General features: G+C 36.2%; 1 protein-coding gene and 1 long non-coding RNA gene across 2 annotated transcripts; one reads left to right on the forward strand and one right to left on the reverse strand.

Moving 5' to 3' along the window:
• Positions 1-1,736: 1,736 nt before the first annotated feature.
• On the reverse strand, positions 1,737-4,155 carry LOC131599233 (uncharacterized). The gene is made up of 4 exons (XR_009282651.1): positions 3,892-4,155; positions 3,156-3,724; positions 2,939-3,038; positions 1,737-2,088 (listed from the first exon to the last, which is right to left on the reverse strand). It is a non-coding gene; the product is annotated as an uncharacterized LOC131599233 (long non-coding RNA).
• Positions 4,156-12,837: 8,682 nt separating this feature from the next.
• On the forward strand, positions 12,838-13,915 carry LOC131597331 (uncharacterized). The gene is made up of 2 exons (XM_058870035.1): positions 12,838-13,366; positions 13,491-13,915. The coding sequence occupies exons 1-2, from the start codon at positions 12,838-12,840 to the stop codon at positions 13,913-13,915; spliced, it is 954 nt and encodes a 317-aa protein (XP_058726018.1).
• The last annotated feature ends 4,064 nt before the right edge of the window (positions 13,916-17,979 follow it).

Consider the following 17,979-nt stretch of genomic DNA (forward strand, 5'->3'; position numbering starts at 1 on the left):
TTCAACAAGGTCTCTAATGAAATGATGCCTGATGTCAATGTGATTGGTCCTACTATGTTGAATAGGATTTTTGGAAATATTTATATCACTGAAATTGTCACAGAACAATATCATAACATCTTGTGTGACATTGTATTCAAACAGAACTTGCTTCATCCACACAAGTTGAGAACAATTGCTACCTGCTGCTATATACTTAGCTTCAGCTGTAGAAAGAGATACACAATTATGCTTCTTACTGAACCATAGGATCAAGTTGTTTCCCAGAAAAAACATCCACCAGAGGCACTCTTCATGTCATCAGCACTTCCAGCTCAATCAGCATCACAATAACCCAACAATTGAGAGTTTGAGTTGTGTGAATACAGTATCCCATTGTCACACGTACCATTCACATACTTCAGAATTCTTTTGACTTGTTTGAGATGACTTGCTTTAGGTTCTGCTTGATACTTAGCACATACTCCAACAACAAAAGTAATATCTGATATGCTAGCAGTAAGGTAGAAAAGGTTATCAATCATGCATCTATACAAACTTTGATCAACACTAACCCCTTTTTCATCCTTCGATAACTTCAAGTGTGTAGGAGCATGAGTTCTTTTGTGAGTGGCATTCTCCAATCTAAACTTCTTCACAAACTTCTTTGCATATTTTCCTTGTCAAAGGAAAACTGAGTCTTCCATCTGCTTGATTTGTAGCCCAAGAAAGTAGGTTAATTCACCAACCATGCTCACAGATCCTTTCTTCAATTCACCAATCAACCTATGGTACCAATCTCTGGGAGCTTGTTTCAAACCATACAAGGCCTTCTTCAGTTTGAACACGTGGTCTGGAAAGGCAGGATCACGAAATCCTTTTGGTTGTTCAACATACACCTATTCATTTAGGTAGCCATTTAGGAAGGTACTCTTAACATCCATTTGGAAAAGCTTGAACTTTAAAATGCATGCCACTTCAAGTAGTAACCTGATAGATTCCAGGCGAGCCACATGAGAAAATGTTTCATCAAAGTTGTTGCAACCCAAAATTTGCCCATCTAATTTTATTTCTAATTGGCTTAAACTTCGCATTCATATGCATCTCTCCAATAGGTCATGTAATATCTTATGCATTGATTCATCAATAATTCTATCACAGGATCAAGGGGGTTGAAAGGTTGGAATTCTGTTAGTATGCTACAACTGAGGTAGATTTGTGTTAGTGTTGGATTCTCAACTGGTTGTATCTCAAAGGCTTGGTTGCATCATCAAGGGCTATTTCTTCTTAATACTTTGATCCCACTCATTATATATCAGCGCTTCTCACCATCCCTTGATTAGGGTTTATTTCCCTAATCAGGTATTACTCAAGAAGGATTTCTTTATGAAAACCATTCATCCTGGAATGTTATTAGTCAAGAAGTCTCACTCGAAATCATTTGGAGACATTTGCAAGGGATTCATAAAGCCTCATTCATTTAATCTGACATTTGGATTTATTCGTTTGGTAATTGTTTGGATTATAATAAAAAGTCAAAAGAGCAATATTATGGGAAAAGAGAAACAGCTGACCAATTCATGGATCATTCAATCAAGAGGATTCAATTGGTTTGATATTCATTCAAGGGTACAAGGGTTCTCTTATCATGATTTATTCAAGTTGCAAATTCAAGAAAGCAAATGTTTGAAATTCAACTTCAAAAGAATTGGAGGGAAAAGAAAATGAATTTAAACTTAAAGAAAGAAAAGTCTACATTATATTTCAAGCTCAAAGGCCATCAAAACCCATTCATTATTATAAAATCCAAGAGTCCATTACATATTCTCCATTTTTAACCACAAAAATTCAAGACAATTTGTACATTGAATTTCGAATCTCTCAAAGAGTGAGTCTATTCAATATCAATATAGGTTCATTACACAAGCTATGTTCAGTAAACTACAAAGAAAAAGAAATTTAAACTTATGCTACAAGGGCTAAGCTCCACTAATCTTCTTTCAAGATCACTTCAATCCATAATTTCCATGTGTGCCTAGGAGTCATTTTCCCATATTTCTTCTTCCATGCCTATGTAAACAGAACCTTGGCTGCCTTGAATTCCCAGACCTGCATAGTGTGTACAAAACAAATCAGTTCCATAACCATTCACAAATCATACCTCAGAACCATATACCTTGCAAAAATAAGACACTGAACCGGTTCGGACCGCTGCATCGCATTGTAAAATCTCAAAAACAGTTAATCTACTCTATCGGGTAAACCAAGAACAGTTTCACACTCACTTCTCAATTCCAAACTTGCAACCTCAGTACAAAAAGAATCAAGACTCGCGCTGGTTCAGAAGAAAACGGAGCAGACATACGCAACCGTGTTCAATACTTACAATCAACACACATTCATTTGATTCAGGCATACACTAAATTCAGACCAAGCGGTGTTGTGTCAGTCGCAAGCTCAATACGGTTCAGATTAGAAAAATAACTTATACACCACTCCAGCATAAAATCGAGACTCGACATATACACATAAGCAGGACCTGTACACTAAGCGATTCGAAGGGAGCTTCACTAAGCTATTTTAACTGACAGCAGCAATTAACAACATTCTAACAGTTTCAGTTCTATGGTTTATAAATACAATTCAGTCCAAATGCAGTTTGGCCCAAAATCGCCTACTATCATACAGTCCACATAACAGCCACATGACAAGGTCCTTTTTCACTTCAATATACGGCGGATAAGTCACATTCAGCATCAGTACACAACACACATGAAATTCAGAAGTAACTGACTACAATTCATCATGTAACAGCATATTGAACACACAATTTATTAACAAAATATCAGCATACAGACCAAAGCATATATCATCACATTCAGGCAGCAATTCATCACAATGCAGCCCTGCATACACTACTAAATTTCTGCATAATCCAAAAAAAAGATTCTAACAGTACCTGTCACATACTCCTAAGTCCACCACTCTCGCTTCTATTCGAAGTCGAAGCCACAACACAACACAACAGCTTCAACAACAAGAGACGGTTGGTTCAAGACCTGTTAATAAGCCAATAGAAGGAGAATTGTCAACACAAAAAAAGAAAATTCGCATAACAAAGAGGTGAGGAGAAAAAGATCAGAACAAAGAAGTTCAACCAAAACATAACAACTAACCTTGAGACATTCCATAACCGATTTAACAAACTCAGTTTCAACCTAAACTAATTCCTAACAGTTTTATAACTACTAACAAAATTTGTAACCACCCCATAACTGAATTCAACAAACTTCATCTCATCCTTCAACCTCTATATAACCATACTTCCACACTCTCTTAAAGCTCTCCACCATTTTTCTCATACTCCCTCAATTCATCATTCTCCTTCTCCAATTATCTCCACCATTTCTCCATAAATCATCACAATCATTTCAGAATTCTGGAATCATCACCTTCATCCCTCACCTCTTCCTTCATCCACCATTCACCACTAAAATTATAAAACTCCGTCATCACAACCTGCTTCAACTCTCTCTATCCTCTTCAATTACCAGAAACTTCAATCCATATCTCAGAAAAAAAAGCCTTCTTCATTCTCTCGATTCAACCTCTTCAATCTCACTTCAACAATCATCATCTCCGTCATCAATCCTCTACTGCTCCGCAAAAATCACCACCGCACAACTTCATGAACCTTCGAGTTTCACTTCGTGAAGTATCATCAAACAACAACAACAATTGGAATCTGCAAGAAAATGCATCAATCATCATCACGACGCAACAAGAACAACGATCCAAACTAATTAGAAATCGGAAACGAGAGAGGAGCTGAGTCCAGAGAAGAAGAATTCAAAGCGAGAAGCAAAGTAGAAGGAATTCGAATCCGCGAAAGCAACGGATTAGAAAGCTCACCTTGACTCTCCGGATTTCTTGTTCTCTCGTCACCTTCAAAGAATCTCCAGAGTGTGCCTCCGGCAGAGATAAGGGTGGACAAAGAGGATGCGAGGACGTTGAGCTCCTGGCTTTATCCGTGGCGGCGATCGGAACTTCGATCGGAGATTTCACCATTGAGAAATTCCGGCCGTTTGGTCGTGAAGAAGAAGAAAGTCTAAAGGTCACAGATGCTTAACCCTAATCCCCTTTCTTTTTTGTTTCTTTCAATATTATTAGTTTTTTTAATTATTAATCTGAATAATAATTTCTGAAAAAAAGTCTGAATAATAATCATCTTGGATCAAATCAACATGGGCCTTCACTAATTGCTAACTCTCCCCCCTTAGGCCCATAGCTTTTTTTTGGCAATCATAAAAATCATAACAATGCTTGGGCCTCCACCAGATTTGCTATCTCATACCGAAAATTATACCCCGTACCCCTACATTTATCCCAATACCCCTACAATTTTAAAAAAATCCCAATTTTGTCCTTATTAAATTTTTAACTTTTCTTTTTTATTTTTTATTTTTACATTTTTACTGTATGTACGGACGAAAAGATGGAGAATTCTGGTGAGTAAAATCCAAAACCGGACAACCCAGGGGTGGGTGTTCCAGTTCTTTTTTTTTTTCAATTTTACTGAACCGGATATCCCAAAATTGGGTAATCCGGTTAATTTTTACTAACCGGATATCCCCTATGTGGGTATTCCGGTTCCTTTTTTTTTCAATTTTTTTTCATGTTTTTTATATTTTTTTACATTTTTCGGCAGACCAGGTTTTCTCACAATCGTTACTCTCTCAGCGAATTCAATTAACCTCAACAATTAGCGCGTGATTAGTTTAGCTAATTTTAATTTGTTATTATTAATTCTCGCAGTGGACACTTTGAAATTTAGAGGAGTGAGGACTGCGAAACGGGTGCGAGGCGAAGGAGCGATCGGTGCCAGCATGAACCTATTTGATAGGTTTGCTAGAGTCGTGAAGGTGAAGAAATCACTCTAGAAGTTGTTTTTGAGATTTTCGGTTTAGGTTTAATTTTTCTCATTTGTCATCTTAGTAATGCAGTCTTATGCAAATGCTCTTGTGAGTTCGTTTGAAGATCCGGAGAAAATCTTGGAGCAAGCTGTGCTTGAAATGAACGATGATTTGACTAAAAAAATGTAAAAAAAAAATAAAAAAAATGAAAAAAAAATTGAAAAAAAAAGGAACCGGAATACCCACATAGGGGATATCCGGTTAGTAAAAATTAACAAATCGGAACACCCAATTCTGGGATATCCGGTTCAGTAAAATTGAAAGAAAAAAAAGAACCGGAACACCCACCCCTGGGTTGTCCGGTTTTGGATTTTACTCACCAGTTCGTCCGTACATACAGTAAAAATGTAAAAATAAAAAATAAAAAAGAAAAGTTAAAAATTTAATAAGGACAAAATTGGGATTTTTTTAAAATTGTAGGGGTATTGGGATAAATGTAGGGGTACGGGGTATAATTTTCTCTCATACCCCCTGAGGCCCATGCCATCCATTTTTGGCAAACAAAATCTGTAACAAAACTCTCCCTTGGGCTATTGGTTGGGCCTGCGCCTAGAGTTACTATATGCCCTATCAATTTCAATTTTCACCCCTGACTCTTTTTTTAGTAAAATATAGGTTTTACTTAGATTTTTCCCATTTCCTTTATGCAATAAAAATACTTCTTTTTAGAATTGTCAATTTAGATTTTCTCTTGAATTAGAATTCAATTCCTCACATAAAAATCTCATAATAATAATAATAGTCCTTTTAATCAATTTTTGTACTATAGTTTGACTTGTTACTTCATGCTTTTGTGCAATTTTTTGTATCATTGTATTACTTGATTTTTGCTTATGATTGTGATATCCCATTTACATGTTCCTTTAGATCTTAGGACTTATAATCTTCACATAACACTTAGGCTAGTCTCTTTCTTTAAAATCCTAACTTTAGGTATAATCTTAACTTGACAATTTAGGACTTAGAAACTTCTCTTAGTTCATATTAGATTAGATTCCTTTCCTTTTTCTTTTTCCACTCTAAAAAACCTAATAAATACCGACAAAGATCATACTACTATTTCTTTTATAGTGGGAAAGAAATGATTGGGACGTAGGCCCCGATGTATTTCTTTTCTACTTAGTGGGAGAGAAATGATTGAGGCGTAGGCCTCAGTGTATTTCTTAACCGCTACTTAGAGAAATGATTGAGGTGTAGACCTTGGTGTATTTCTCTAAATACTTAAACTCTTTTTGGTATGATCCAAGTCACAAATAAATCCCCTTTAAAAGACACCAATCAAAAACACTCTAAAATAGTTAATAAAGGTTCAAACCTAAACAAAGTAAGGAAGTGGTGCAAATCCTTGTAGCGAGTTTTGTTCACCATAGAATTACGTTAAAAAACACAAACCAATTCTCTCTTCTCTCTCTTGCCTTCAGGGCTTTCTTTCCCATTAATCAGATATGTTACTTCCTTTCGATCGCAGACAAGTAACACATAAGACTCCACTCGTCGAGCTGCTATCCTAATGCTAGAATGCGAATGTAACTTCGTCCACTAAAAAAACACAAAAACAAACAAAAACATGTGATCCGAACTACGACGCTCTGATTTCTGATAAGGGGATACGTATGCATTAGGTTGCAGGACCTAAGCGAGCAGAACTATTTAAAAAACTCTATTCCTCCCGTATTTTTTTAATCCTTTCATTTTTCCTCTTAGCAAGCAAGCAATAGTTAACACACCCTTAGATTAGAAACAAACATAAGCGGATCCTGTGGAGTACCACAGACGTGAGGGGTGTAATACCTTCCCCTTGCGTAACCGACTTCTTACCCGATCTTTGGTCGTAAGACCTTTTCTTATCCTTTCTTTCTTCCGGGTTTTCTCGATGCTTTCCCTTCGTGGGATAAATAAAGTTCGGCGGCGATTCTGTTGATTCCAAATCATCTTTTCGCGAGCGTGCGACAAAAGTCCACTCCCTCATTTGAGTGTATCCTTGAGCAACAAGTCTGGCGTTGTTTCTGGTAACAACACCTTGTTCATCATACTTATTCTTGTACACCCATTTTGTTCCAATAACATTAGTTCCTTTAGGTCTTGGTACTAAATCCCAAACCTCATTTCCCCTGAACTATTCAAGTTCCTCTTAAATAGCATTAATCCACAACTCATCAGTTAAGGCTTCCTTGACATTCTTTGGTTCAACTTTTGAAACAACGCATGATTTTGACACAACCTCTCTTGACCTGGTGATAACCCCTTTATTCAAATCTCATATGATAAGCTCCTTAGGATGATCCTTCTGAATCATGATAGAGGTTCCTTTGTCAACTGCCTTAGCGTCTTCGGGTTCAGTATTTGCATCTGAGTCACCACCATTAGCATCCTTAGGAGGGGATGTTTCAACATTCTCTATAGGCGTAGATGTTTCACTATTATCCATAGGAAAGAATATTCCAACATCATTTGTGACATCAGCCTCTTTTGGTGAGGCATAAACCACTACATATTTATAGACTCCATAATCACTTTTGTTCTTATGTTAAACACTATATATGCTCTACTATTGGTAGAGTATCCCAGAAATATTCCATCATCACTTTTAGGGTCCATTTTCCTCCTCTGTTCTCGATTAGCCAGAATGTAGCATTTTCTTCTAAAAACATGGACGTATTTCACAGTTGGATTTTTTCCTTTCCATAGTTCATAGAGAGTAATCGAAGTTCCAGATCTGATAATTACTCTATTATGGATGTAACATACAGTTTTCATAGCTTTAACCTAGAAATAATATGGGAGTTTCTTAGCATGAGGCATGACCCATGCACATTCTTCGATAGTCCTGTTCTTGCGTTCCACCACCCCATTTTGTTGAGTAGTGATAGGTGATCAGAACTCATGACTAATCCTTTTAGCAGAACATAATTCTTCAAATTTGCTATTCTCAAATTCCTTCTAATGGTCACTTCTGATTCTGACCACATTGCACCCTTTCTCTCTTTGGAGCCTTTAACACAGTTCTTTGAAGACTTCAATGACATTAGACTTCTCTCTGATGAAACTCACCCAGGTGAATCTAGAAAAGTCATCCACAACCATATATGCATACTTCTTTCCTCCAAGACTTTCAACTTGCATAGGTCTCATTAAGTCCATGTGAAGTAGCTCAAGAACCTTATAAGTGGTAGTCAGATGTTGATGCTTCTTATGGGACATCCTTGTTTGTTTCCCAACTTTACATTCACCACAAATCCTTTATTCATAAATCTTCAATCTGGGAATACCTTTGACAACTTCACTTAATAAGACCTTCTTCATACCTTTTAAGTGCAGATGTCCAAGCTTTTGATGCCATAGTTTGGCATACTTATATACACATATAAGACTCTGATATAATGTATGATCATCATATGGAGTGTCATCATAGGTATTAAGCTTCTGTTTTGTGTCAACTAGAGTAGTAGATGGTTTGCATAATGCCATGCCTTGTCGAGCAATAGTATCGTTGGCGTAGGTACTCTAACTAAGAAACAATCCTTTTGCATGTTTGGTCACTAGAATACCTATAAAATAGCTTATCAGTCCCAGATCCTTCATAGCAAACTCGGAGTCAAGAAGTGCCATGATAGATTTGCGTAGGTCATGAGAAAAGATTATGGGAATGATGTCGTTAACATAAAGTAAGATGTAAGCCAAGTCAGAGCCACGAAGGTAGATGAAGATTGGGTAATCGGATGTGATATGCTGAAATTAACGGTGGCGACAAAGTTAGCAAAGCACTGGTATCTGGCACGAGGCGCTTGCTTAAGACCATGGAGAGATTTTCGCAAACAACATACATAATTTGGGGGGTGATGAGGATCACAAAAACCCAATGGCTGATGTGTATCCCCCCAAAATTTAGATTTAATTATTCAATTGATTATTTGTGATTTATTGCGGATTTATGTGATGTATGTGTAATATGTTGTGGAGTAGTGGTGGATTAAGGTGATAATTAGAATTATTTAGATTTAAATAATTGGGTTATATTATTTAGAGTTATAATAATAATAATAATAGTTAAGTAGATTTTTAAGGTGAGTTAAGTGAGGGCATAAGGGGAATAACATAAAAAGGATCCAAAGGATAAAATAAGAATAAGCCAAAGAAGGGAATAAAGGTCATTCTATACGATCGTGGAATTTTGGAAAAAACCGTGAAGTGAGAGTTAGGGCACAGAAAACCAAGAAGAGAATTCCGTAAGACACAAAAGAGTATAATCAATCACTAGGAATCGAGGTAAGGGGTGTAATGTGTAACACCCTAAAATCTAGATTAATTATTTAACTAGTAATTTACTTGATTTAGTGTGAATATATGAGTTGATATGAGTACTATGATTTAGCTGTGAATATATGTGATGTTTGGATGAATGTGACATGTGATGTCTATGTGTGATGTATGTGGAGTAGTATGGGTTAAGACATTAATTAAAATAATATAATAATATAGATAATTACTATAATTGCTTAGAATTACTAATTAGAATTATTATTATCTAAAATTATATAAAATAAAATAATTGGAGTAGAGATGTAAGGGATTATTAGTAACTGGTAAGTGGTTAAGTGAGGGTAAGATGAGAATAGCATATTAGGGGTCCAAGGGGTAAGTTTGACTAAAGGGAAAGAGTGTCAATTTTTGCCATTCTGTGCAATCGTGAGAATTTGGGAGAAGTGATGAAAGAGAGCTAGGGCACAAAGAACTCAGAGGGATTCTGTAGAAAGCGAAGAGAAATCAATTGCCACTAGGAATCTAAGGTCAGGGGAGTTATTGTAATTATTATATTTGATAGAAGGTTTAGGTAACGGTAGGTTGTGTTTTTAGTTTTTGTTTGTTATGATTATATGAAGATTATGAAGAAATTGATGTGGAAATACTTCTAATTGATGTATATGATACCTACGACGATGGGTTGTTTTTGTATTGTGAAAACATGATGGTTTATGTGCATTTTAGGCTGTTGTTGGAATGGAATCGTAAGGAATTGGTGTTGCGGTCGGCAAAATACAGAGAGTCACCACCATCATTTATTCGTTCTAAGGACAACGAAAACAAGGGGAAAACCTAAAAGGGAATGATTCTAGATTCGGGAGTCAATTAAGCAAGGGGAAGGTGTTAGACACTCTTCACTTCCCTTGTACTCAAGGGGAACCTTCTCTAGGATTAGGATAAGTGTGTTTATATTTGCTTTATTTCTAATTCAATTATTTATTTACAAAGAAATTATTTATAAAGAGATTGAATATTTACGGAAGAAATTATAAGGGAAAATGTTAGGTTGTTTTGTTAGTAGACTCGCTAAAGCATCGCACTTTATGCCTACGTATTCATCAAGGAATGAAATCAGAGTCTTCGTAGCTCGGCTTAAAGATTTTGATTGGTTGATTTTAGTTTATAAAAAAAATATTTTGTCTTGAATTAGGAATTAAGTTAGATGAAAAAGAAATTTGGTTGGTTGAGTGAATTTTAATTTGTGAAGAATTTTTTTTTTAATAAAAAAAACTAAATTGAACGCAACATATTTTTTAATTTTTTTTTTGTATTTTTATATGTTTTTGTGTTTTGTTTTGAATTTTTCACCTAAGGGTTTGTTTGGTTCAAATGAGGGGGATGGGAGGGGAGGGATTTCAATGGAGGGGAGGGAAGGGGAGGGGAGGTGAGGGGATTTTTTTAATCAGATAGGTGTTTGGTTCAAACGAGGAGAGGGGAGGGGAAGGGAGGGATTATAATTAAAAATATGTTCGGTTCAGGAGAGGAGGGGTTTTATTAATAATTTACATTTTTATCCTTATTACCTTATATAAGTGATACAATATGATATTTAAATGTGAAAAATTTATACATATTTTTTTGTTAATAAAATTTCTAATATTGAGTGACTAAAAAGTTATAATTTACTACATAATGTTAAAAAATTGAGTTCACTTAATTCGAATAAAATGTTCAAAAACAAATTAAACTATATGTTGATAACAACTTTTAAATCATAATAAATTATTTAACACATCAAATACATAAAATAATTTATTATTAAATATAAATCGTTTAAATATTTTAATAAAATAAATAAAAAAATTAAAATGAAAGATTTAAAGTTTGATATAAAAGAAAATATGATAGGATACATAACAAAAAATTTGAAAAAAAATATAAATAAACATAAAAGAGTTATAAAAAAAATCAAAAAAGTACAATGATTATGATTTATATTAAGGACAAAAATTTTAAAATAATTTGAAGGTTGAGAATAATTATAATAAGTTAATAGAAGCAATCGAGAAAAATTACAATCGAAAAAAATCACACAGAAGAGAGCATTAATACAAAAGAAAATGAATAATTTTGGAATATTAAAATAAAATTGAGGATATTATAGTAATTATGATAAGTTTTAAAATATGCATGTTCAGATTCCCTCCCCTCCAAATCCCCCGATTTGGGGACACAAAAAGTGTGTTTTGAAGGGGTTTTGCTCCTCTCCCCTCCCCTCATAAAATTTGAACCAAACACATTTAATTAGAAATATTCCCTCCCTTCCCCTCCATCTACCCCAAACCAAACACACCCTAAATTAAAAAGCTACACAAAGTCTAAAATGAAACTGAATTAATCCTAAAATTAAAGTAAATATATTAACACGATTATTATTAAAATAAAGACTAAATTAATACAAAATAAATAAACCAAGTAATGAATAGAAACAGAAAGGAACAAAAATATGCTGCAGCAAAGTTCACGTAAACGTCCACATTTTTTGAATAAAAAAAATAATTCCAATTTAATAGGATAGAACTACTAGGTTTTGACTTTTCAACCATGATTTAAGAACCAATAATAAATTGACACGTGGTAGGACAAAATAAATTAAAAAAAAAAAGAAAATTAAGACCACACATTAAGAGATGTATCAACACATTAACACCCTAATACTGGAACGGTACGAGAATTAAATAAAGCAACTTTGAAATTGGTGGAGAATAGTAAAGACGGCGCACCCAAAATCAATGAAGGCGGCGAACTAGGTGGAGGCATGAGTGGAGACGAAAATTTGAATGAGTCAACAAGTGGGGATGTTCGGGTTGGGCCGCAGGACAAGTTAAGCCCAACTTCTAAAAATAACATAAAAAATTTAAATAGCCCACATGATGAAAGTGATAAGTCAGGGGAAATAAACAAGGATAATCCAGTCCTGTCCCAACTTAACACAAAATCACTAGAATATCGTTCACGCATTGTGGAGGTCCAAGGTATGAGAGATGGTATCGAGGTGACCGACATAACAGAGAACACGACAAAGGAAGTGGAGGAAGCAACAAAAGAAAGGAATGCACATGGAAAACAAAAATTGATCCTGGAAGCGGAAGAAACAGCTCAAACATCAAAGGATAGAAGGAAGAGGAGGATAGCAATAATGAAAGAAAAGAAAAGAGCTTGGAGGAAAGGAAAAAAGGAGGCATCTAAATGTAACTGCAGCCACCAAAGTCGTCAACATAAACAGGTTAGTGCTAAACCAGAATTGATCTTGACTGATAATGAGGCCGAGAAGAAAAATTGGGTTTTACTTCATGGAGATGCTAAAGAAATTGCTAGAGATGTGTGAAATTTGGGAGAAGAATATGGCTTAATTCATAAAGGAGAAGAAGGTGAAATACTACAAGAACTCGTATCAGGGTTGAAAGGGAAGGAAGGAAATTCGTAAGCAAGTTTGGGTGTCACAAGGTGCTAGAGGTTAAATAATCTTATGAAGATAATCAGTTATAATATTAGGGGCTTAGGGGGTCTAGCGAAGAAAAAGGAACTATAAAAATTAATACAGAGTCAAAAACCAAATGTGATTTGCATTCAGGAAACAAAAATGGAAGCTATAGAGAGAAGCCTATGCATCTGGTTGTGGGGTTCTATTGAGTGTGATTTTATGTTTAAACCATCTGAAGGAAGATCTGGAGGAATTCTAACAATCTGGGACAATAATGTGCTATCAGTAAAGAGAAGAATAATTAGGGATCATGTTCTTTGTGTGGAGGGGGAGTGGGGAACAGAGAAGAAGCCAGTAAACATCGTGAATGTGTATGCCCCGTGTGTTGCAAGTAGAAAACATGTGCTGTGGAACGAATTAAAAACCTTGGTTTGGACCAAAAGTGAAGACAGGTGGTGCATAGCCGGCGACTTTAACACTGTACGGAATGAATCGGAAAGGAGAGGAAGCAATACAAATTTGAGGAATAACAAGATAGAAAATTTCGACAAGTTCATCACGGAAGCAAAATTAATTGACTTACCTTTACATGGAAGAAGATTCACGTGGTCAAGACCAGGAGGATCATCGAGGAGTAGAATCGACAGGTTTCTTATTTCAGAGGCATGGATAAGGGATTGGTCGGCAAGTACACAATGGTGTCTCGAAAAAGAATTATCTGATCATTGTCCAATCATGCTTTGTGAATCTACTCAAAATTGGGGTCCGAGACCTTTTCGTATGCTAGCATGCTGGAAGGATATTGCAGGCAGGCTATCATAATTTCGTCAAAGAACAATGGAGAGAGTTGAAGGTGGAGGGCTGGGGAATGTTTGTCCTAAAGGAGAAGTTAAAGCAAATAAAAGAAAGGTTAAAGGAGTGGCATAAAAATCATTCTCAAAACTTAGGAGAAAAAATTAAGGCTACAAAATCTGAATTAAATAGGCTTGAAGTTAAAGAAGAATCAATGGGCCTTGCAGATGAGGAAATCAACTCCAAGAGGGAGACATCAGCAAGTTTGTACAATTTATCAAAACTGGAGTGCAGTATTCAGTGGCAAAAATCCAGAAGCAAATGGGTAAAGGAAGGGGATGCGAACACCAAATACTTTCATGGGTGCGTAAAAAAGAGAAGAAGAGAAAACGAAATTCTCGCTTTGGAGGTTAATGGTAACATGCTGAAAGGAGCAGGGGAATAAAGAATGCAATAGTTGAACACTTCAAAAACCATTTTTCTGTTAGAGGAGTCAGACCAATCCCTGAAAACATGCACTTCAAGCGAATCAACGAAACAGCGGTTAATGAGCTAATACAAGCATTCTCAGAAGATAAAATTCGTAAAGCAGTGTGGGAATGTGACAGTACAAAAAGTCCAGGTCCCGATGGTGTGAATTTCGGTTTTGTAAAATAATTTTGGGTTGACATTAAAGATGACTTCATGAGAGTAATGGCAGAATTTCACACAAATGGCCGGATAGTTAAAAGAGAAAACTCCTCGTTTATTGTATTAGTTCCAAAGAGAAAGAATCCACTGAAACTTTCTGACTTCAGACCAATCTCCTTAATCGGGTGCATTTACAAGGTAATATCCAAGGTTTTAGCTAATAGACTAAAGAAGGTGATGGGGTCGATCATATCAGATACACAAACAGCTTTTATCTCAGGAAGACAAATTCTAGACGGGGTTCTCATTGCAAATGAGATAGTGGATGAAGCAAAACGGAGGAAAAAGGAAATGATTATGCTTAAGGTTAATTTTGAAAAGGCTTATGATACAGTAGACTGGAATTTTCTTGATTTTGTTATGGCCAAGATGGGATTTCATGAGAAATGGAGGAGGTGGATCTCATAATGCTTGAAAACTGCGCACGTGTCGGTATTAGTCAACGGTAGCCCTACAAAGGAGTTTGAGGTGGGTCGAGGCTTAAGGCAAGGAGACCCGTTATCACCATTCCTATTTATTATGGTCGCTGAAGGATTCAATTTGCTTATGAATAAAGCGGTTGATTCGGGGAAATTCATTGGTTATAGATTTGATGGTGGAGAGGAAAGTTTTACACACCTTCAATATGCATATGACACATTAACTATTGGGAAGAAGGGGTAGGGGAATATCAGAATCATAAAGGAGAATTTAATGCTATTCGAAATGATGTCGGGGTTGAAAGTTAACTATCATAAGAGTTGTCTTGTGGGAATAAATATATGCCAGTGCTGGCTACAAGAAGCTGCAAATATTCTAAATTGTAAGATTAGCTCCACTCCGTTTAATTATTTAGGTCTCCCTATTGGAGCAAATCATAGATCAAAGTTGTCGTGGCAGCCTGTGATTGAGACGGTAAGATCCCGACTTTCTAATTGGAAACACGAGCATCTATCCTTTGGTGGCCGCGTGGTTATTTTGAAATCAGTTTTGACAGCTATCCCAGTCTACTTCCTCTCGTTTTTCAAGGCTCCGGCAGGTATCATATCTAAACTTGAATCCCTCTTCAAACAATTTTTGTGGGGAGGAAGCGAGGATGAGAGAAAAGTTAACTGGGTAAAATGGGATAGAATTTGTAGACCAATTGAAGAGGGGGGTTTGGGCATAAAAAATTTGAGAATTTTTAACAAATCTCTTCTTAGTAAATGGGTTTAGAAAATTAAAGTTGAGAGAAATGGTCTTTAGAGTTATGGCTAATAGATATGGCGAAAGTCAAGGAGTTTTGCGGATAGGAGGTAGTAGCGATAGATCACTATGGTGGGTGACATCTGCAGTTTAGGTATAGGTGACTGGGGGAACCTAAATGAATTTTCAGTTAGAGAGTGCTATAAAAAGTTGGGGGAGTTTGTCATAAGGTTATCCTGGTCAAAAGTCTGGCACAAATCGATTCCGTCAAAAGTGTCGTGTCTTGTGTGGAGAATTATGCACAATAGATTAGCTACAAAAGATAATCTATTTAGGAGAGGTGTCATCGGGCAGGGGTCAAGTCAGTGTGGCGGGGAGTGTGGTTGCGAAGAGACGGCGCCTCATCTGTTTTTTGAGTGTCCAATGTTTGCAGGTCTTTGGTACGCCATAAGCAAATGGTTGGGAATATCCACGGTATTTCAAAAGGACTGTTTGGCGCATCTAGAGCAATTTGAAGGCCTACTGGAAAGCGGAAGAGTTTTCTCGAAGAGAGTAAGTGCGGTGTGGTTTGCTTGCATTTGGAGTATATGGAAAGCGAGAAATGACAAAATATTTAACAACTCTGTGATATCAGTAGAGCAAATGGTTGAAAATGTAAAAAGATTAACACGGAATTGGTTGACCATTAGATCAAAAAGAGTAGACTACTGTTTGGCTTAATGGTATATGAATCCCAGATCATGCTTTGGATGTATGGATGAGTGAGGTTGTTTTTGGTTATATTGAAGAGAGGTCTAAGGTTCGGTCGAGGGTCGATCTAAATCTTTGTGCTCTCTGTTATGTCTCTGGTGAAACGCCAGTCAAATGCTTGAATTGGAGTGTGTTTTACAGTCCGTCTATGTTGTGTGGTGGAGCTCTCGCTTCGACTCTTAGGTTGGAGGAACCCGACTTAGTCGTTCAAGGCCTGCAAATCCTGCTATGTTCCTTGCTGTCACCTTGAAAGGCGCATCAATGTGGTTGTGAAGGCGTTGAAATGTATTACAGTATGTCCGTTCCGAGGGGTTTAGGTGCGCCTGTTCGTTCCTGTTCATTATCCGGAGGGCTTAATCTGCATTGATCGGGTCGGTTACTTCCAGGGAGGTTATTGTTTCTATGGTGTTATATGGTGTTAAATGTACCGTTATGATTTGGTATCATCACTCCGAGATTTGTAGTCTGGCTCGTGTCATTTCCAAAAGTGCTTGGTGGTATGGTGTTTTTTATGAGACATTTCTTCTGTTCTTATTGCAGTTCCCTGGTAGCAGCTCCAAAGCTATTGGGTTTAACCATGACCCAATATTGATGCAGAGAATCATAAATCTGTTGGACATTACGTTGGTACTGAATGTGGTGGAGATCGGTGTGTGTCTTGCTGCTGCGTGTTTTAATTTTTGTGGTCTAATTATTCTTGTAATGGTGGTCTTAGAAGTAGTATAATGTTTGGCTTCTGTTTAGCAATATAAATGTAATCTTGTAACAGCATCACGGCATAACTTATGCTGTGTATCCTATTAATATATTTCTTAGCTTTTTCAAAAAAAAAAACACATTAACACCCATCATTTCTTCTTTTTCTTCCTGAAACAACACATGATTCTCCCTCAAAAATTGAAAAGGATAACAATCAAACAATTCCCTCTTTCTCAATATCAATGTTCAATCTCCCCAATATTTCCTCCATCTCAAACAAAGAACAACAAGAAAAATTTACCATAAAACAAAAGTAGTAACCTACCTGCAGATGCCGAATCAGAGGGATACGAGCACTCCTGTTCGCGGTGGTGCGGCTGCTTGCGTGGGTGATGCGGAATGGAGGCGAGATCGGTGTTGTCTCGATTAAGTCGTCGGTGGCGTGATGCTTCAGCGCAGAGGGGGTGTACGATGCCCGTGTTGAATTTTTTTTGGCAGCAATTGCTCTGTAAACTTTCAGTTCTTTTTCGGTGCTTTTTCAGTGAATTTTTCGGTCGATGGGCTTGCCCTCTTTCTGATGAAGAATTTCGCTTTTATAGTGAAGGGAGTAGACATTGACATTGATTCACTTTGATTTGAGATGATTTTGTTCAAGTTTTGGGACTGCAATAAGCTCAGATTTGATTTTGTTTCAACTATTTCCACTTTGATCTTATTATGTCGTGGAGCTGTTTTGGAAGGATGATATATATTCTTTAAAGATTCTTTCATGGCTCATATCTCTTCCATTTTGATCTGATCTTGTCACGGAACTGTTTTGGAAAGTTTGGGTGAGACACATATTGCTGTGTTGTTATCCTTGGGCAACCTGACTTCTTCTATTTTTATTTTTTAAAATGATGATGATAATAATAAACTTGGTAATGATAAAAACAAAAGGACAAAACTTAGGTACAATTATTTAGGTGTGGTTCTTACTATTTTTCAATAAAAATATGACAAATATACTTAAATATCATTTACAGAGTGAAAAGAGGAGAAATTTGCATACGTGTAAGAGAAAATTATACACTTATCATATTTTCATTAGAAAATAGTAAGAACCACACCTAAAGAATTGAACATAAGTTTTGTCCAAAACAAAATGACATATCTTTAGTAACAAAATATTAAAATTAGTAAAAAAATAATAATAAAACTATTAAT

Source organism: Vicia villosa, linkage group LG4 (genome assembly GCF_029867415.1).
Source record: "Vicia villosa cultivar HV-30 ecotype Madison, WI linkage group LG4, Vvil1.0, whole genome shotgun sequence".
Lineage (NCBI taxonomy): Eukaryota > Viridiplantae > Streptophyta > Magnoliopsida > Fabales > Fabaceae > Vicia > Vicia villosa.